The sequence below is a fragment of the Trichosurus vulpecula genome, chromosome 7, assembly GCF_011100635.1.
Source record: "Trichosurus vulpecula isolate mTriVul1 chromosome 7, mTriVul1.pri, whole genome shotgun sequence".
NCBI lineage: Eukaryota > Metazoa > Chordata > Mammalia > Diprotodontia > Phalangeridae > Trichosurus > Trichosurus vulpecula.
The window spans coordinates 29782700-29804588 of record NC_050579.1 but is presented as its reverse complement, the minus strand read 5'-3'; the positions used below and the strand labels follow the sequence as shown (position 1 = coordinate 29804588).

The 21889-nt window shown below is 43.2% G+C and overlaps 1 protein-coding gene across 11 annotated transcripts in view; it reads right to left on the bottom strand.

Annotated features, from left to right (window-relative positions):
- Positions 1–561: 561 nt before the first annotated feature.
- Positions 562–21889, bottom strand: part of NCOR1 (nuclear receptor corepressor 1) — a 182735-nt gene continuing 161407 nt past the window's right edge. For 3 of the 11 annotated variants that reach the window (XM_036765740.1, XM_036765741.1, XM_036765747.1), the window contains 10 exons: positions 21172–21674; positions 19178–19306; positions 18309–18475; positions 17855–18078; positions 16633–16770; positions 15092–15234; positions 14672–14725; positions 12435–12656; positions 11781–11963; positions 562–2648 (listed from right to left, as the gene is read on the bottom strand). In XM_036765740.1, the coding sequence (XP_036621635.1) occupies positions 2461–2648; positions 11781–11963; positions 12435–12656; positions 14672–14725; positions 15092–15234; positions 16633–16770; positions 17855–18078; positions 18309–18475; positions 19178–19306; positions 21172–21674 (1951 nt within the window). In that variant the 3' untranslated portion in view covers positions 562–2460. Of the gene's footprint in view, positions 2649–3028; positions 6208–11780; positions 11964–12434; positions 12657–14671; positions 14726–15091; positions 15235–16632; positions 16771–17854; positions 18079–18308; positions 18476–19177; positions 19307–21171; positions 21675–21889 lie in introns of those variants that run through there. The other 8 variants (XM_036765742.1, XM_036765743.1, XM_036765744.1 and 5 more) reach the window with 8 other exon arrangements.

The following is a 21889-nucleotide window of genomic DNA, read 5'->3' as shown; positions in this document are numbered from 1 at the left end:
TCAAGGAAACCCCCACAGCTACCCATGGCCCCAATTCATGCTCTGACCGAAGAAGCAGATGCTCTGGGGTTGCTCCGTAGGCAAAGCCATTTAAAATACCCTAACTTTCTTGTGTGTTAGAGAAGTAGGAACGAAATGGCTGTCATAAGGAGGAGCAATCAGCTGTTCTGCTTGATGCCAGAGGACAGAGACCGCATGGAGAAACAGGCATAAGTTGCCGAGAGGCAGATTGAGACGATGTAGGAAGAACTTTTTTTTCCCCTAACAAGCAGAGCTGCCTAAAAGTGAAATGAACTATGTGAGAAGATAGTGAGCCCCCTGCCCTGGAGGCTGAACCACCTGTTGGGGGTGCAGGAGAGAGGATTCTTGGTCAGGTAGGGTTGGACTTAATGGATCATTGAGAATCTGAGGTTGTGTCCAATTGTACAAACAGAACACGACCTCCTCCTAGAGATTAAATAGAACAGTGTTTAAAATTGCACGAGTTGCGTGGGCTTTTTGGTTTCTTTTTCTGGGAGTGAGGTGATGAGTGTGGCAAAGCATCATGGGTCCACAATTAGATCTGAAAAGTAACCAAGTCTCTATATTTTGATCTCCTGTCACATTAAAAAAAAAATCAGTAAAAAAACTGTTGGCCAAGATTTGGATTCCTCCCCACCCTGCCCCGCCTTTTTGGTGGGTTTGAATTTTCAAGCATCTAGAAAATATTGTAACAATTGCTGCCTGTGGACTAACAACATGAATCAGTAAAATCATTTAGATTCTAGAAATTTCCCATGGTTAAAACTGAACAGATAATCAGACATAATCATCCCACTATAAAATCTGAGGTAATCACAGAACCAAGTTAACACAGATGTCCATCTTTCAAGTATCAGAAACTAAATATTTAAACTCCTTCGGAATTTCTGTTAATGAACCTCAAGAGAGGCCCAGGTTTCTCTAAAATGTGTACACAAACAACAGTGGATACTCTTGAAGGTTCAGTGTATATTTATCCCAACAAATTTTCATTTCTACCTGACCCTCCCTTCTATGCCCTATTTACCTGTTTTAAACCCAAACAGCCTTGGCATTTTCCCAAGTAGTACCTAGATGCAGAGGGACAGTGGGGATGGATGGTTGTCCGCCTTACAATGTGATAAACACCTGAAGTTCAGCAGGCAGCGATTAATGAAATTAGGAAGATAGGGTTGGACCATAAATAATCCCTTACTCGAATTTAAAACTAGCCAATGCAATCAGAATGTTTAAGAGTAAGCTTGGCCCCCATACCGGGAAGCAGGCGGGGGTTAAGTACAAGTTTGTGCAAAGAACAGAAGTATGTTAAATTTAAACAGTGAATCACACACTGTTCAATGCTGTAGAGCACAGAATCTAAATCTTGAGATTGGCTAAGTAGCTTAATTGCTCTACAAAATTCAAGGAAAAAAAAGCAAGCCTGCACAACAAGAAGGGAAAGTTAAAACCTCCCCTGGAACCTGAGACCCCTCGGCTTCCTTCATCAGTGGCCCGCTTGGTGGGGCCACGGAAATGGGAGTCAGACAGTAGCCTGTTTGGACTGCATCAGATGCAGCAAAGAAAAAAACCCTAGGGTCATAGTTAAGTCACCAGTGTGCATTACAGTGAGGTGCACCTCCTAGAGCCGCCTCGTCCTCTTCAAACAGAATCACCACATACCCATGCAATAATATTGCTGCAGTGCTCCTTTCTTAAAAAATTAAAAATAAAAGACTGCACTGAAAAAATGTACAATGTGGCAGAATACTTTTTTAAATGAAGGAAATGTGTTCTCTCCTGCTGGCTGACCCAAATATAATAACGTACAGATTCTGTTGCAGGGTCCATCTGAAGAGCTCAACATTTTCATAAAGATTTTAAACATCACTGGGAAAATGTAAGGAGAAACACATCATTAAAATACAATGCCCGTGACGGCCTATGCAATGTAACAAGGCCGCATTGAAAGGTGGTTTGGAAGGCTAAGGTTCCGAAGTCACGCTTAGTTGCTTAAAAAAAATAATCACAAAAATGACCCCCAAAGTTGATGCGCTGATTGGAACATAATTAAGTACACCAGATACTATAGTGAGGGGAAAACACTGCAAAAAGGTAATCTCTATTTACAGAAGAATGATTTAAAGACATTATGTTTTTCTTTACAAATAGATGTAGAACAGGAATTGTCCACTTTTTAAAAACTCTTTACATATTTATCTTCAGGATTTCCACCCTCCACTATTAAAATTCTCCTGACGGGCTGTACCACAGTCATTTTTCTACTTGACTCTCCAAATGAGATTCCATCATTTCTTCATCATGTGTGGCCCTGGCTCTCCTGGAAAGTCTCTTTGGGCACAAGTCAAGAGACAGTTTTTTAGACCCGCAATTGAGAGGAAAAAAAAAAAAACACAAAAAAACCTAAAGACCCCTCCCCCCTGGTGTCAATCTGTGCATAGTTCATTCATCACTGTCTGACAGCGTCTCATATTGTGAAGACAGCAGCGGGGCGGGCTCTCGCTCCCACATCCTGTTTGGTGGGTGAGCAGCTGCTTGGCTCACAGATGAGGGGGCACATGCGATCGATGTTGGCGGTGTACTGCTGAGCATCCGCATCGTCAAAGGGTTGAAAGGGAACTGCGTCGAACCTGCCAAAAATAAAATTTGGCTTTTATTGATCAATGAATATGGCCTAGGAAAATTTAATTTCCTTCCGTAGAACTGAACAAGAATGGTCACAAACCTATGGGGGGGGGGACATGATAAAGTTGTTAGAATAAAGGGGCAACTTCATACTGGGGAAGAGCCACCTCGAGGACAGGTGGGAGCATGTGGCTCTCCCCAGGACCACTTACAGGCCACAGAAATGTGATCAACTTGACAGCAAAGGTGTCTGACAGACGATGCACCCAGCACATGGCAGCATTTGGCACTCAATCCCCTCACATGCTTTTTAAATATCATAAGGAATGTGAAGACGGAACAAAGAACAAGATGACTGAAGACGCAAGTAAATACAGCCAATAAAAAATATTTAAATCTCTTTTATTGAGTATGAAAAAAGAAAACTGAAGAATGGCTTTATGGCACATTATTACCAGAAGAATAGTGCTTAGGAGATTTCTGAAGTCCATAATTCGAGGGAAGGGGCCGAAGGTTCAGGGGCAAATAAAGTAGCTGCTCTGGGACAGGAGCGGAGGAAGAACAGGTTACAGGCTTGTGAGGGAGCAGGGCATGGGGATCCTCAAGTCACGCTGGGATCTATGACCATTTCCCATAAATCCCTCAGCAACTCTCGCCCCTGCCATCTCCACCAAGAACACAATTCTCAATTGCTAGCTCTGAGCTAGATTTAATCAGACTAATTTTTTGCAGCCTCTTTAGCTGATGTATTATTTTGAAATCTTTAGCTGATATTGATAATTGTAAGAATTTTGGAATGATGAGTAAGAAATCACCCCTGGATAGCGCTTTAAGCTTTACAAAGCACTTTCTTCACCACAACCTTGTGAGGTAGTGAGGACAAAAAATATTTGTGACTTGCCCATTATCACACAGTAATTCAAAACCCAGCTCTTCAAGACCCCGAGTTCAAGGTTCTTCCCCTTCTGTGCTACAAGGAATATTGGCTGAAGAACTAAGTCACCACAATAAGATAGTTATATAATTCATGAATCAAGTGTGGGTAACAGAGGATGTCCCATTGGATGGCTCCATTTCCCACTAAAGAGACCTCAGTTAATTCTAAAACTAATTTATGATCACTATTAATTTTATATTGCCACTGAAATGTAGGCTAAGAGGTCAAACAGAATTCTCTTTCTAGACCTACCATACATACAAGAACATGACTTGTGCCATAAAGCTGAAACAGCATTTTTTTGAGAAGGTAGTTTAAGGAACTAAGTTCTGTAGAACCCAGAAAATCATATATAAAAAGACTACAAGAATATAAACAAAAATAAATTAAAATTGAATATTCTTTAATTATGACTAAATTTGACTCTGAAACAGATATAAGAATGAACCTGCCTTCTTTGCAAAGATGCGGGACCATGGACATGGAACACTGCATATATACCATTGGATTTCACCAACACGGTGATTAATTTTGCTGAATAATTTTCCTCCTTATTTATTCTGTTAAAATGAATGGATCTTGAGGCGAGGGAACAGGAAAGGAAGTTGATGTTAAAATAGGAGAATTTTTTTTTAATTGACCTGCTTGGAGGCTTTGGGCTGAAAGAGAAAACCTCCTCGCACCCTTCCCCGTTCTCTGATCTTTTTATCTCAACTTCCAAACCTCACTAAATATATAATGTGATGGACTGACCATCTCTTTCGGGAGGCACCTCTTCCAGCAGTGCAGGTCCCAACACATCCATGTGCATGGTGTGTGATTTCCATCTCTGTGCTCCTGCATGTGTCTCAGCGGTACCTCTCGAGAGGCTGAGAGACTTCTTCTATCTTGACACTACGTGGGTAGCAATGCAACACAGTGGCTGTGCCCTGGTTCTCCCTGGCTTTCCCTACGTGATCGAGCCCTCCGGTCATGCAGCCTTAGTGCTGCCCTTTGGGTCATCCTCTCACAGTCCTTTGGAGAGCGTGATATCTCATGAACTGCAGCCAGACATCATTACTGGAAGAATACTGGAAGGTTAAAACACGGGGCTTTGTTTCAGGAAGGAGTGTGAGGTCAATAAAAGCACTAAACAATTTCCTAAAGTCCAGTTAGCCCACTCTTTCCCTCTGTTCTAACCTGAGCCCAACTCACTGTTCATAAGCATTATCTGTCCAAGACAGAGGTAGGACATTCTATGGAGGGCCAAGCCGACTGCCTGTTCCCTACCACACAGCAGACATACTTCACCCACTTGGCTTTCCTGTATGAAGAGTTAGGCTGAATTCTTTGGAGTGATTATGATCTGGCCTAAGATGTTCTGCAGTACTCTGGGACTTTTTGCAATCAGTATGTCAACCACAAACACATATCTGGAGAACCTCACCCTCTTTAATTTAGTCTATGTGACTCCTCTGCACCAGCAGCTGACTTGTGCCTTAAGGACAAAATACAAAGCCTTCTCTCTGGTGCCGGTCTGCTTATGTACTTCTATAGAGCCCCTACGGTCAAACTGGCCTCCTTGCTCTTCTCCAGACACAGCCTTCACACAAGCAGGGCCCAGACTCCGGGGCTCTGCTCTCTGAGCTTAGGGGGCAGCTTAAGGGCCACCTCTGTCACCCTTCTCTAATTCCCTCTTTCATGAGTGTTTTTACTCACCTGCATACAAAGAGTTTCCATTCAGTGGAATCTAAGTTCTTTGAGTAGTCATACCACCAGCACCTAAACACAGTGCCTGGTAAATAGTAATCACTTAAATGTTTGTTGATTGATTAGGGTCTGCACTGGACTTACCTGTCACTTATAAGCATATCTTCCTGTTTTTTTATTTTCTTTGCTTGATGTTAACAAATCAGGTATTTTTGAACAAAAAAATACGCTCTTTCAAGGAATCTTGTATGCCTGACATGTATGGGAGAAACATTTTGCTGGAGGAAGGCCTTGAAGGTGGTATTTTGTCCCTACTGAATCACGGTTTTTTTTTTAGCAGCCAACAAACAGGAAGCAAGGTAGGATCCTGTACACTCTGCCCCTTTCAATCCACTGTGTGACTGAGACTAAGTAGCACCCATTTGTGAAAGCCAGCCTGCTCCCTTCTCATACCTCCAGAGGTGCCCTCAATATATGTACAGATCATCATAAACACTGTGCACAGACAGGAAAGTTGGGCTCCAGTCCCCTTTTTGGTTACAAAGTCTGAATTCTTTCTGCGCCTTTGATATCCCTTCCCTCTTACATATACCTGTGAAGTGAGGTGCCTCCAGCATGGACCTCCTCTGTGTACCCTTGGGTTGGTCCAGCTTTGTGTTCTTTGAGTGCCATTTCTGCTTCCTCATGCAGGACACATCAGAGACTAGGATGCTAGGCCAAAGGTGGTGGCCCCATTGGCCTTCATGACGAAAAGAGTTTGTGATCAAGTCTTTACAAATAGCTTCCATTTCTGTTTTCCTCCCAATCCCATCATTCCATGTCTTCAGGATGACTGCTCAGTCAGGTCTTTCTCCGTGCTTCTTTTAACCTTGACTTTCTCTCCACTTCTCACTGTCTTATGAGGCGATACTGTTCATAATCTTCCACGATCCTCCTCCCTACGATTTTACAAAGGCATTTATATTCTAAACCAACATTGCCGTTAGCTGCCGTACGTATCTCTCGGTTTGGTCAGGAGATTAACTGTATGCTGGCTGAGGTGGTTTCTAGGCTCTCTTGGTTTCCCCACTATGGCAACTTCTTTAGGAAAATGGTTATAATCTGGTTCTGTTTCTCATTTGGGGGCATGAACAAATATTTTATTTAAATAGGTCAGGTTGAATTTGTTGGGTTTTTTAAAAAATTGAACTCTGCATTTTTCTTTTTTATTCATTATTCTAGTTTTACAAATGAACTTTATCTTTGCTGTACACCACACCTTATGGAGGCCTGTAGGCCAAATCAGTTACAATTAATCTCCTGTCTGTTAAAATATAACCAATTTCATTTAAAAAATGGTATTTGGTACTTGGCATATGCAGCACCTCCCAACTCTACTTGAAAAAATTATTTAGACAGGGGTTCTTAACCGTCTTTGTGCCATGGACACCTGTAACAATCTGGTGAAGCCTATGGACTCCTTGGAATGAAGTTTTTAAATGCATGAAATAAAATATATGAAATTACAAAGGAAACCCATCATGTTGAAAGTTATCAAAATTTCTTTTTTTTTAAAAAAGACTCCAGGTTAAGAACCCCTGATTCATCATATAAGAGTGAGGCTTCTCTGTAGTGTACAAACCTTTGGCCTCTCATTTCGTATTGCTAAAGCACATTTTCCAACATGTTTTTCACTGTCCTCCCCCACACTCACCTTTGTACTGAAATCACTGAGCATATCAAAGTGTATGTTGACTTAATGGGGCAAGGCGGCCCCATTCTTCATGTAGTTTCTCTATTCCCTCATCCTCTGCATATCACTTGCGCATGTTCTACATGTAATTTCATGGTGATGTCACAAATGCTTACAAAGAGCTCCATTAACATAAGTTGGCTAAATGTGTTGTGAAATACTTCTTGCAGTCTCTGGATGCCCAACTGTCTTAGGTATTGTTTGTTTTTCCTAGGACTTGGGACTTATGGGGCTGATGAAAGCCACATGGCCTAGGTTTTAAAGCACATGGATTGCCTGGAGTCATGGAAGACCAGAGGAACCAGACAGGCTGAATGCCTTTTGGGGAATCTTATACAAATTGTTAATAAGAAAGGAACAAAGCTCTTTTATTTCCCTTCATTCCTATAGGGGCTACTGTCATTTCTGACATTTTGGGTACACTGGGATAGGCCAGGATCTGGAGAGCTATAGAAATATCCTTTATGAGCATTAATATTTAGTAATAGGGTTATCTTTTTTTTTTAAATTAAGTCTCATTCATTCAATTTCTCAAGACTGTAATCTTGTGTTTGGGGCAAACATAAATCTGGCCTAAGATGTTTGATGTAGTCTGCAGGATCTGACCAGGTTGACAATGAGCTCATGGTTTGTTAAGAGAAGGGAATGGCAATGGGGAAGAGCAGTGTGCTCCTATTGCCAGGATAGCTAGATGTTAGTCCCTGTTTTTGGTGGCCCAGGAATTAGAGGCTCTGGGTGATGAAGTCCATCGCTGGGACAAAGCTGCACATCCACACAAGTTGGCCAACTGGGTTCAGTGGGAGAGTTAGCGAGGGGGTAAAAACACCGCTGGATTCATTGTTCCTTGGCTGTTCCTAATGATTATTGAGAAGATGACCGTGAAATGAACAAAAATGAAATTAAATGACTCTGAGGCAGTGATGCTGCACAGAAGGTGGAAGACGAATTCATGGAATTTGTGATAGTCCAGGTGAAGGTGAAAGCAGCTCCCTTCCCCCTAGCGATGCTGCAGGGACCATCTGATGGGATTCTAAAACAACTTGTTGCTCCAGAAAAATGAGAGATGAAGTTTGGGAGGAGGATGGGGACTGAAGGAAGATTCTCCTTATGCTGGTTCTTCCTGTTCATCTTGGCCCAAGCCAGGCCTTCTTCAAATACTGGGACCAAGAAGGCATATACTACCACTATCCCATGGTTTGCTTTGATAGGAGAATTGGAAAAGATTAGGAAGGGGAAGGAGATGAGACGCTTGCCAACTAAATATTGCCAGAAGGAAGAGGCTTTAGAAACTTAGCCAGCTGATCTCTGGCCAGTGGAAGTAGACAGTGACTTCTTTAAAGAAGCTGAATTTTCTAAGTTGGAGAAATTAGCTAGCCACCCTCCTGTTCCAGCCTGTTTTAAGCTCCTGTATAGAAGGGATAGGATGAGTCCCCTGCCCAGCTTTTTATAATCGGAAAGCAGGCTGGGGAGGGTGCTTAGTAACTGAAAAAGCAGAGTTCTGAGTTGACTATGTAATTCTTACTGACTAAACAAACCCCAGGCTCTTAGGAACAGCCTATTTCAGAAGCCATTAGAGCTAAGCTCTGGGACAGCACTCCTCCTGCTAGGTCAGGAACGTTTGGCCAGTGGGCTGTTCTAGGAGGGAGTTATGGATCTAATTAGTAAGACATGGAGATTGATAACCAGTCCTATAATTTCCCAGTTAGGAAGTACCAAAAGAAGAAAAGGCGAGCTGTCAGCCCCAGCACCTGTTTACCCTCTACCAACTCCCATGTAACATGACCTTATGAAGTTTAGATTGTCAAGAGTGCTCTCAAAACTCATTCAGTTCTTTCCACAGGAAGTTAAGGGACCAACATCCCTAGGGATTCCATGGAGGAGAGAGGTTTAGGCAGTCAGCAAAAAGGGTACAAAGATTTCTGTTTGGATTAAGATGGCAGGACAACCAGTAAGATGGGCTTCTATTACAGACGTAAGTTAGCCTGAGTGTAGCATGGATTTGTTGGGTGTGTGGAGATAGGTGTAAGTTCAGGCTGTTAATTTATCCATTTGCCCATGACAGAAGGGCAAGTTCATGGACACTCCTTGATGTGCCCAAGCCTTCATGCACTATGGCATCTCCCTGGAGGGCATGGAGGAGATTTCTAACTATACTACAAACATGGGCAGGGCTCAGGAATGTGCCAAGCCTGAACCCACTGAATTCTCTGTAAAAAAGACTTGTTAACCTCTGAAAGGTAATACTTTCAGACCACTTGCCACTTGTACTGTCAACTCTGGCCACCTCTTTGTGATAACATAGAGGCTAAAAACTGCTTTAATGCTTGTTTGTGTGGACTGCTTAGTGTCCTTTGCTAATCCGGCAAGTGAGGTCTCCTTGTAGGGGCAGGAGAGCCTAGGTGGTGGCATACTGCTGATGCTATACAAAGGGCAACCATTTATATAGTGAGCGGGGTCCTGTCAGCACATACCAACAACCATATTGTTCCTTGGGTAGCTGAATTCACTTCACTTCTTAGAATAATGTTGGGACGGGCTAAATTTCACAATAATATCAGAGCAGTTGCGGTTTTTTTGGCTTTCACTAAAAGGACTAGCTGCTTTGCAAAGGCAACGTCTGCCCTCAGTCCCACTTTTTCCTCTTGCGTTAGTTTAGGTAAATCACTTCCCTGAAATCCAAAGAGGGGCTAGCAATTGAGGGATAGCAGATTTGGACCACACTGAAGAGATGGGGGGTAGGAGTGAGGCAGAAAGGTGGTAAAAGGGTGAGTTGCCCAATTAGTCCTTCTGTCTAGTGACAGATAAAGGTCAGGGGTGTGCAGGGGATTTCATTGTACTTTGAGCCAAAGATTGTGTTTTCACTGCCCATAGGTGGATGTCTCTATGAGGGAGAAGTGGTGGCCACAGGAAGGGGACCTACAGCCCAGGGAGCTGACCAAAAGGCAGGGAGGACCTCACACAGGCCACAGGACGAGTTCCAAGCAAGGGGGGCACTGTAAGCCCTTAGCTTCTGCTTCCAGAGAGTATTTTCTGCAGGTGGTTGGTCTAGAGGTGCCTCTGAATGTTTCTGCATCTGGCAGTCAGCTTTCTGGCTCAAGCTGCTGTCCTCTTGGTGCATGTGCTACTATGCTGACCTCATGGTCAGTCTGGGGCATTATCTGCTAGGTTTGATGGCATTAGTTATTCAGACTCTGTGGGAATAGTTATGGTAAAGTTTTCCTTTGTAGAGATTCTTCTCCGTTCTCCTACTTGGGCACTCCCCCTGTGGCCACATAAGGACCAAGACCCCGGCACAGGAGAATGTCTTTGGCATTAATTATCTGCTTTGCTTGGGGCTTGGCCCCAGTGGGGAAGGCTCAGGATGCATGAAGATCTGGGATGGGGATAGAGCAAAAGGTCTTCCTGGGGAATCCTATACAAACTGGTACGAAGCCCAGAGGATAGCACCCCAGATTTGACAGGCTATTTATTCCTGCATGGATGATTACTGACCTGGGTGCATCTTCACACACTGTGACCTGGAGAGCTGCACTTGCATTTATGTTGGCTGAGTATATTTAGTAAAAACGGATTTTAAGAGTCAGTCTCTCCAGATCATAAAGTTGCACTTGCAGGGAGTGTGGACGTGGTCTAAGACAAAGATAAAATCAACTCTGCCAATTTCTTTCTCATGAGTCATTCTGCCAATCAGCTACACTTTTCTTTTGCCTTCTGGTTTCATTTACATTTTAAAAGGGGCAATTTAGTTCCTCTGTCTAGTCCCTGACGGAGTTTGCCTCCTACCTCAGATCCTTACTAACTGTGTGACTCTGGACAAATCACTTAATCTCTCTCAATCTCAGTTTTGTGATCTGTAAAATGGGGAATAAAAAAATAGCAACTACCTCACATGGTGTTGTGAGGATCAAAGGAAATAACATATAAAACACTTTGCAAAGCATAAAGGTCTACATAAATGCTTACAACTATAAGTATAGTAACAAGTGAGTTGGTGTTTAGAGATATTTTTAAAATGCCATCTTTTTTGGCCACTTTGGTACCATTACTGTAGAAAAGAAGAGGGCTGCAGAGTGGAGGGTCATTTTGTATTTTTCTTTGTTTCACATGTTGCCACGTCACCCCTTGGTGATGAGCCTCCTTGTACTTACCTAGCTGGCCCTCAGAGAGCATGTGCCATTTTGGCCGAGACTGTTCTCTCAAACCTTTCCAAACGTGGCAGGCAGAATATGCCCTAACTTAAATGTGTTCCACTGGGCACGGCTTTCAAGAACCCCTGATCAAATCTATGCCACGGTTGAGGCCCCAGAGTAGAAGTTAATACTTTGAAGCTGGAAGGCCCAGATGGAGGGGAATATTGAAAGGCTAGAGATGAAACTGTCTCAGGAATGGCACTTGCTAGTAGGAATGCTACCAAATGATGAAAATACCTGAGACTACAAGCTTATGACTATCTACCAAAAACAGCCATTTACTTGCTATGAACTGCATGCTTATGGATGCCTCAAGTAGTTTCAGAAACCACATAGATGATAAGACTAGTCACTTTCCTAACCCATCCCTACCTGTCTCTCTCACCAGAAACCAAAGTCAGGCATTTTTGTGGTGCTCTGTACACCCAGATTCTGTGAAGGAAAGTAAGCTGGGCACTAAACAGTGACTAGTGGGGAACACAGTTCTCAAGATGTAAAATTATTGCTTTGGAAAGAAACAATAGCTATGAATAAATATAAATGGAAATGATCAGAAAAGCTATTTTCTAGTCCCCAGTACGTTTCTCACCTGTGGAAGAGGGCCGATCTTCCCAGGCCCACACAGGTGTCTGCCTGTGATAGTCTCCTTCTGAATGGACAGATGACACTGAAGAAGGTCTTTCAGTTCCTAAGTAGCCTTGCCCAGGAATAGGAGACTTAGATTTCCTACTATTTGACTTGCCAATTAGCTTCGGTTTGCCAACTCCCCCGCCTGCAAGCCAGATTCATATTAAAAAAAATAATCAGTCTTGACACATCAGGGTTCTAAGCTAAAAACCACACTTATATACACATACATAAACCGAATACAAGTGAAAGTAAACCAGTCTCTTGGAGAAATCTCAATTATTTCAAACTGCCTAAGAAATAAGTGAGCACCCTCTGCAGGCTCGAGCACAAACGCTCTGAAATAGAAATCCCTATGCTCTTTAACGTCTGTGGTATAGTGGAAAGAGCATACGCCATTTCTTACTCTTTTCTTTCTGACCTTCCAGTTTAAACACATTCTCCCTAAAACTGGGGGTGGGCAGGGCTTCTTAGGAGCTGATAACAAAACACTGAACTTCCTTCACATCCTCAGCACTTCCCTAACACCTCAGTGTTACCGTCGTAGGACTAACTGCTATCTTCTAAAAAGCGATCCCGACTTACATGGACATAATAAGCTTTTAGCCAATCTCACCAGAATTAGGTGACGGGTTTGTTTCCTCTCTGCGTGTTTCACTATTGCCCAACATGGGTGGGTTTGAACCTCCTGCTACTACTCCCATAGGTGCTGTCAAGACAACTCCATGATCTTCTCCTTTGTCATCAAAGTTTCCCATGAGAGCCTTCCTTATTATGTCTTCTAGACCCAGATTACTGGCAGGATCCGCAAAATTATGACCTCTAGCACTGATGGAGCCTGAAGGAAAAAAGAATCCAAATGCCTAATTAACTACTACAAGAAGACTGGGGCCAAGAGAGCAGCAGAAAAAGAGAAATTAATTTGGTAACAGAGAACTTACAGATGCCATCAGTATCCAAGGAGCCCAGCAATTTATGAAAAGCAGCTAGATGCCTGGGAGCTTTTCCTAAGCAAACCCTAATCACACCTAAACCAATACTTAACATTACTCTTCCTTAAATCCTCACATGTTTCCCTCTGGTTGGTTTCCTTATACTGAGAATTCTTAACCTTGTGTGTCATATACCCCTCTCTGGCAACAATCTGGTGAATCCTATGGATCCCTTTTCAAAACAATGTTTTAAAATGCATAAAATGAAATATAGGATTACAAAGGAAACCAATTCTAATGAAATACAACTGTTAACATTAAAAAAAAAAGTTCCCAACCCCCTGGGTTAAGAGCTTGTCTCTGTCTCCTTTCTCCTTGCCTTCAAAGTGATTAATGTGCTATTCTTTTAAGCAATGATTCTCAGCTGGTTCATTTTCACTACCTTATTAATTTAGGGGATAATCATGTAGCTTCTAAGTTCAATGATTCCAGGCTCATGAGATTTAGAGGTGAAAGGAATTTCAAAGATTATTTATTACCTTGTCAAATCAACCCCCTTAATTTATAGATGTGATAAAGGTTCAGAGAGGTTAGGTGACCTTTCCAAGGTCACATAAATAGGACCATATCTATGAGTTGAATGGGATCAATTAATCTGACTTTCTCATTGTCCAGATGAGGAAACAGACCCAGAGAGGTTAAATGAAGTCTAAAGTCACATAGAAAATGAATGGTACAGGAAGTAAAATGAATAATTTTCAATTACATAAAATTGAAGGGGTTTTGCACAAACAAAATCGATGCAATGAAAATTAGAAGAGCAGGAAGCGGGGGGGGAAATTTACAGTAAGTTTTTCGAATAAAGATTTTGTTTCTCAAATACATAGAGAACCAAATCAATTTATAAAAATAGTATCCATCTCCCAATTGATAAATGGTTAAAGTATATGAACAGGCAGCTCAGAGGAATAACATCAAAGCTCTCAATAGTCATATGAAAAAATGCTCTAAATCATTAACCATTAGAGATGTGCAAATTAAAACCTCACACCCTATCAGACTGGCTCATATGACTGAAAAGGAAGACGACAAATGCTGAAGGGTTGTGGAAAAGTGGCGTTACTGATATATTATTGGTGGCGTTGTGAACTGATCCAACCATTCTGGAGAACAATTTGGAACCATACCCAAAGGGCTATAAAACTGTGCATACCTTTTGACCCAGCAAAATCACTACTAGACCTATACCCAAAGGAAATTTTAAAAAAGAGAGAGAGAAAGGACCTAAAGTACAGAAATGTTTATAGCAACTCTTTGTGTGGTTGTAAAGAGTTGGAAACTTAGGGGAATGGATAAGCAAGTTATGGTATATGAATGTGATGGAATATTATTGTGGTGGAAGAAATGATGGAGGGGATGGTTTTAATGAGCAGAACCAGAACACTGTACATAGTAACAGCAATACTGTACGATGACCAACTGTGAATGACTTAGCTATTCTCAGCAATTCAATGATCCACCACAACTCCAAAGGACTCATGACATAAAAATGCTATTCACTTCCAAGGTCTCAGAGTACAGAGTTTGCCTTTATTTTCCTTCCTTTTTTTTGGGGGGGGGGGGGGGGTAAGGCAGGAGGTTGGGGGAGGCAGAGCATGGCTAATGCAGAAATGTTTTGTATGACTTCACATGTGTAGTAGATATTGTATTTCTTGCCTCCTAGATAGGTGGATGAGGGACAGAGGAAAGTAGAACACTTTGAACTGAAAATAAAAATTAAACTAAAAAAAAAAAAAGACAGTAAGTGGTAGCAAGTAGCAGGATCAAGAGTTGAATTTAGGTCAAGAGCAAAATCAGTAGGTTTCCCATTGTGCCATATTCAGCCTCAGCCAAAAGGCTAAGTTTTCATTATTTATCTCACCTGAGGTAGTGACTGCTGGCAGATTAAAGATTTCAGTTCCTGGCTGAGCAGCTGCTGGAATTAAAATCCAATATTTAAGTTCACTATCTGGAACCAATCATGCACATCAAAACAGATCATAAGTACTCAAAAGCTTTAGTGCTTCAGGGTCTTAGCCTCTCCTCTCCACCCTAAGTGCCCATTTCTCATTAGAGGCACCACTAAAGGTACTGACGACCCTCACAATTCTTCACCTACATCTTTATATTATCACTACAAACACAGTCATTGGCTATTCAGTATTTCTTCCTTAATTACAAAATTGTAAAAACTACTGCTGTGTTTCGAGAGACAAGAGGTAAAACGTGACTTCAAGAGTGTCACTACTAGTACATTTAAGATACAGTTTCATTTTCAGCTAATAAAATAAGTCCCACTTACCCATGTCAGAGTCACCTCCACCAGAGGAGTTCAACTTACGAAAAATCTCCTGCTTCTTTGATTTCACCATGGGTGAAGTGTTTTCCAGCTTGGTGAAGAAGGAAGGCAGGTAGCTTATGCTTCCTGGAGAGCGGGAATCATTCCTGTGAGGAAGATCACGTCGTGTTAGTGCAGTATTACTCCCGACAGGAATTCAGGATACAGTGCCACCAAAAGCTTCCCATCGATCAGAATGACCAAAAGGTCATTCCCCGTTTGTTAGGACTGATTGTTAACAGTGCTCCTAAGACATGGATTAGCCTTGGTCTCTAAACTAGATTAAATAAGCCAGGAGGGAATGCTAAGGTGAAACAACCTGCTGAATGTCACAAAGGTTGTCAGAGCAGCAGAACCAGGATTTGAACCCAGGTCCTCCGCTTCTAAATCTAGGGCTTTTCCCTCTGCACCACACTGTGACAGCCATCCGAGGACACAACTACCCACCTGGGCTCTCATTCAACGAATTTTCACAAAGGTCTTTACGTACAATGTTAGCTTGAGCTTTGTGCAAACTATATTATCCATATTAAAGATATTCGTCCTTAGAAATTGTTAGTTGAATTAGAACTCTAGAATAAGGCCATCTTCCCAGCAGGGGCTAGATTGTGTTGCGATAATCACTCAAGGCCCTCTGATGGATGAACCACAACATGAGATGGAAATCTCACTGTCCTGGTACCTGTAGGATACCCTAAGAATTGACTTATTTTGTTTAAATTCATGTCAGGCCCCGAAGCAGATGATAACCCCAGGGACAATGAAGAGACCTGCACATTCTAGCCTGAGATGAGGGTACAGAAGAAGGAATTCCATAGTCTCGTACGAAGGAGCATAGTAAGTTCTTTTTATAAAGTTACAAAAAGGACTAGGATTGGTTACCCCCAAAAGAAGAAAGAACAACTCTGATTTTTAAAATAAGAACAACCATTTAAGTTTCTGGAGTTTAAAGGTCACAAAGTAAAATCCTTATAGAGGAATAAACATGATCCTGCATTACTGACTAAGCCTTTCTTTATTCATTCAATGTTGACTGATAAAAAGATGAAAGAGTTCTTGCCCTCACAAAGCTTATGGTCTAGTGGGAGACCTAAAAGATGACAGTTACAGCAGTTCACATGAGTAGGAGGCTGACAGTTCATAAAACCCTGTCTATACATTAACTAGCCGGTGCTCAGAGCAGCCCCGTAAGGGACACTGAAAGCATGATTTCCCCCACTGTACAGATGAAATGAACGAGGCCCATAAAATTTAAATGGCCAGGGATGACTCGGCAGACAGAACCAGGACTTGGACCCAGGTCTTTGACACCAAATGAAGCTGTCCCCTAAGCAAAGAGGCTCATGCACCTGCGCTCAGCTCCCTACAAACAGAAAGGGGCACCGTGACAGGAGGTGCTTCAGTATATGGTAAGGACGGTATCGAGCAGACAGGAGAGGAATGTAACAGCCAATGAGAATTGGCTGAACTCACAGCCCCTGCCACCGCACATGCTCTGGGCTCACCTCTGCTCCGCGGGCACTGCGCTCTGAGACAGGAGCAGGATGTTGTCCTGCTTCTCATGGATGACTGGAACCTGAGGTGGGGAGATTGGCTCGTAGGGTTCTGAGGAGACATGACTTCTTTCTGGAGATTTTCCAGGCCTGAGATTACAAGATATACATCATGAGAAAAGAGCAAAAGCCACAAAACCTCATGCCAGGTTCTGAGCTGTCACTTCATCTGGGGCTGTCTCAGGGAGTCATGATAGCACTACTATGTCATGGGCCAAAGAAGGTCTTCTGCCTAATCCATCACTAATAACTGACACAGCATTGGGAACAGGCCTGAGTGCTCAGGAACTGAGAGAAAGGCTCTTTCCAAAAGGCCCTCCCCTCCAGCTCCTCTAGCTTCCAGGAGCACCTGGAAGACCTTTTCCACTGATCACTGTGGTCCGTGATCCACTGACAAACCCACTCCCCTAAGTCCAATTTAAAGTTTTCCTCTGTCTACTAAGAAAGCAAAGAAAACTATTATGATTTGAACATTATTGGGGGGGTGGGGGAGGAGGGGAGAGCAGGAGAAAATTCACCTAGTAAGCAGCTTCTCATTCAGGCTGCCCCAACACAGAACCAAAGTTTTGTTTCTGGGTCAGTTTGTGTGAGAGTTGACAAAGGAAAGAAATCCTCCATACCAAGCTCTTCTGGAACACTGAACCTCTGACTGTGAAGTCTAAGTGCTTGCTGCTGTTAATAAGCCTTTCTCACCCCATTTAACTTTTTGGTGGCATTTTAACTAGACTCCAAAGGCAACATGCCAAAATGGGTCCCTTTAGAGAGATGTGAGCTTTCATATTTCTCCACATGAGACACCTAGTTTCCCTGTACTGTACTCAGAGAAACTCTTTCCTCATCAGTGGCTATACAAAAATACATTTAAAAAAATCAAGGTCCAAATAACCACAACAATGGAGATGAGAAAAAGCATCCGAATCACCCAAGACAAGGAACAGAATCCTTCTGTCCCCCACCCCATCCTGATCAGAATAAATTAAAGGCAACAACTTAACTGACCATAATTTCTGAGGTCCCTTTTCTGGGCACACAAGAGCCACAAAAAAGATGTGGTCTTTGGGTGTGACAATGACAGGCAACAAGGAGACCCGCTGAGAAGGCATGAGATGGGCAGATGCAATCACTTTTAATATAGGGAAGTTACTTCAGCATAGAATTTACACAAATCCTTTACCTTGCCCTGGATTTATCGGAAAGATTTTCAGGAGACACCCTGGAGCCGGGCCGTGGATGAAGAACAGCTTGAGGCTGGGATTCTGGACTGTAACGGCTCGATGTTTTTGCCCTCCCAGGAGTAGATGCTAAAGGAGATGCTGAATTCTGGAATGTAGAAGTGGGAGGCTGCTGGGAAGCCTGCGAGGCAACTTGGTTTCTAGCAAAATCTTGTGTAATAATTTGCTGTTAATGGGGAAAGAAGGAGGTGGTTAAGCATCTGTAACACACCCATGCATTCTAACCGAAGAATTTGGTATTTGGAGGAAAAAAAAAAGCAGGTGGGGGGTGAAGGGGAAGGGGACAGATGCAAGTGAAGAGAAAAGGAACCTCAACAAACTCCTTGCTGGAGTCTTCCCTTTGGAACAAATGAGAACACCCACCAAGCCCAGCAGGAAGCCCAGCAAGAAGCTTACACAGATATGGTCAGCAAGTGTGATGAGACGATGGGTGCGAGGAACCTGTCCCATTCCTTCTGCTTGAGAAGAAGGTGGTGGTGGGGGCAGCTGCTGCTGCGGGGATGGGGGGTCTTGTTGGGGTCGATATCGAGGCAGCGATCCATCATATTGTCTACTGGGATCACCTGATGGGTGACAGACACCAAGGTGGCTTTTCAGTGCAGACTTTCTCCCAATGCTAATGGTCCTCTAATCATTAAGCTAATTTCAAAGATGTCTCCTCAAAGAACTTGACACTTAACTCATAACACATTTAAAACCATTTTCAAGAGGAAAGAAGCCTCAAGCATTTCTTCACCCACAGAACAATGACTACAACAGAAAGTGAAGAGTAGCAGGCATCAGAATCAGAGGCCAAGCAGTGAACCAGGCCCAGCTTAACAATTGGCTCTTGTCTCTTCTTGGATTAAAATGTCAATGATTCACAAAAGAGAACAAGAAACCAAGGTTTCTACAATTAGTAGTTATTTTAAATAGTGCATCTATGTAAGTTTCTAGATTCATTCTAAAATTGAAAAACTCGATTTAAATTTTTCAGAAACAAAGAATTTACTGAAAGGTAACAATCTGGAACAACGACCAGTTTTAACATTTTTAGCTAATGCTAAAAATGAAGAGCATATGCACATACTAGCATCTGTTCAACATACAAAAGTAAATTGATAGGTGTGAGAATCTAACTTTAAAAAGCCAAGCTGTAAGCAACAGTGATTCATAGTTTCATATGTAATTCTTTTTCTGTTCTTCTTTGTAATAGGCACATGCTTATGCTTTTTGATGTTGGTCTGGGATAAACACAAAGGGCCGAGGCTCTCAGAAAGGCTTACTTTCTGCAGCGTTCGTCTTAGCAGCCTCCTGCGGGTAGGGCTGCAGTTTTTCTTGGGGTGGTGCTGGTGAGCTGGCAGGGCTTATCACCTCAATAGCATCTCCTGGTGGTTCATATCGATGAGATGACACTTCAAGAAAGGGAATGCATATTATTTGAAAACAAATCATTTTCAATGTGCCCACAAATTTCAATGGAAAAAAAAAAACCCATTCCATTCCCCTGTTGATAACCCTTAATTTAGAAAGTTGTACAATTACTGAAACAGAATAAAGCAACAGATTTGTTTTTAAAGACATCTTTACCACAATTAATATTTTCCTCGCTGTTACAAATCATGAGGGAGAGACTTGACAGCACCACCACCACTATTTTCTGAATCCTTTAAAAAACAGGCCAAGAGAGATCAGTGATACTGGCCCGGGAAAGATGGCTCGGTGAAACACTTTTCAGAGCTGGGTAATAGAGGCAGAGGCCTTGAGGCTGATTGCCTAATTCTGATGGTCTGGTATGATGCAGACAATTCACATCCCTTAAAAAGATTTCTGAGCCATTCATACTGCTACGCTGCATGATACAGGAAAAACTGTCTGCAAGCATTTTTGTAGAAAACTGGAATAAGGCTTACCAAAGTCACTTCAAATAAATTCTAAACTACTGTGTAAAGCCAAGGCAATTTATGGAAACGTTAGGGAATACTTGGAGGAAAATGAATGGTAAGTCCAATTGGTGTTTTGGGCGGGGGAAAAAAAAGGTGGCAAGGTAGTGGATAATCTGCCAGGATATGCATATAACTTTCCCAATTACGAGAACAAAAATGGCTACTACTGTCCTAAATGCCCAATTACTCCCTCTAGAGAGCATGACTACAAATGTCTCCCACCCCACCCTGGGGTGGGATATTCCTAAGGAGCTACAATCCCATGTGACAGAAACAGGTGCTTCAACTTTCCCTGAGGGTGAACATGGCGGAGGAGCTCACATTGTTACATCCTCCACAGGATTTTTTTTTTTTAAATGAGGGCAGTATTAGCTCCACCTGCTGAATCTGGCCTAACTGAGGAACACACGCCAAAGGTAAAGGAAGAAAGTCCAACCTCCAATGAATGATGCTGGTTATGTACCTGCTGCCTTCTGGTTCTTGTCCTGACACCATGCAGTTCTTTAGGACTTTCTCCTGAATGTTCCCCAGCCTATTTCCTACTCCCAGCTCCCCAGCTCTTTTTGTCACAGAGCCCTTTATGAGGCCTTCTTAGGAGGCGAGCATCACCATGTGCCAGTTATTGTCACAGAAGAAATCTCCTCAGCAGTTTGTCTCACTTTGCTGATCCCCGGAACCTACATATTCCAGGCCTGCCTCCTATGCCAATTAGGTAAAGGCAGATGAGACAATTCCACTCATCCTTCTCCAGCTCAGATGAGGAAACTGAGGCAAACAGGGTGAAGTGACTTGCCCAGTGTCACACAGCTAGTAACTGTCTGAGGCCGGATTTGAACTCAGGAAGATGAATCTTCTTGACTCCAGGCCCTCTATCTAGCTATCCCTATGTTTGTATGTATACACAAATATACATAAATTGCACATACATATAATGTACGGCCAAACAAATGATTTCGGGATAATGGATGCATCTATTCTACTCTATTAATGTGGATAAAAGAAAGGCAACTGAATCTCACTTAATTACTCCCCAGCTCTTGGCAGTATCTTATGTGGCATTCTGCGCTGGCTCTAAGCAAATGCCCAAGGCCTCTGTCTTAACACACTCCGTGGCCTTCCCATTCCTCCAGGACACCCTGACAGGCGCCTGGCCGGCCAGCAGTGTAGACCATTTTGCTTTTGCAGACTCGTCAATGCTGCTACCGCTGTGTGCTGCTTTTTAGTAAACAGAGAAGTCAGGAAGCCTCTGGCCCTCGAAGCTAGGCCTGCTCTGACCTGCCTGGTACGCAGTGATTGACCTCTCGGTCTTCAGAACCAGCAGTTGGGGTACGTACAACTACTTGAAGAGTCAGAGCTTTGAGAGCCACGTTCCCGTGCATCCTTGTCTGAGGCAATCTGCCTGGTGATGATGACATCGATGAAGTTTGCTGCAGTGATCGTGGTCTTCCCTAGGGTCCTTAACTCCTCCTCATACCGAGATTTAGGAGGAGGGGCTTTCTCTTTCCCAGCCTCAGAATAAACGATAGAAGATGACTGGCCCTGCGGCTTGCCGCTTGGGAAAGCTGAGGAGGTATACGGGCACTGGGCAGCCCTCTTGTCCACCTCCAGGGCTTTCTGCTCCAGTTGCTGCTGCTGCTGCTCACTAGACATTGCCGACCTGCCCCTCACGTTCTCCTCAAGCCTGGACGCTTCATGCTTACTTTCCTTTGCTTTGGTCACTTCCATCTGAGGGGCTGAAGCAGCAGCATCCACCAGAGCAGCCAAGGCATCGGCTGCAGTGTTGTAGCGAGAGGCAGGCAAGCCTGGAGTTAGGGAAGGCCCGCCAGGGGGCAGCTGCCTGCAAATAAGTAACATCAACAGATCAACGGGCATGTGGTGGTGAGGAAAGAAAACTGCAGGGAGCATCAGAAAAGAGGCGTTCAATCAGCACCTCTACTGCTCCACTGCCTTGTGCCTCAGGGCCCGCCACGGGCACCTCCCCAACATTCCTGGGCCCTGCCTAGCTAGCTCAGGGGACACTATGAGGGCCATGTGTGATGACGGAGTGAAAAT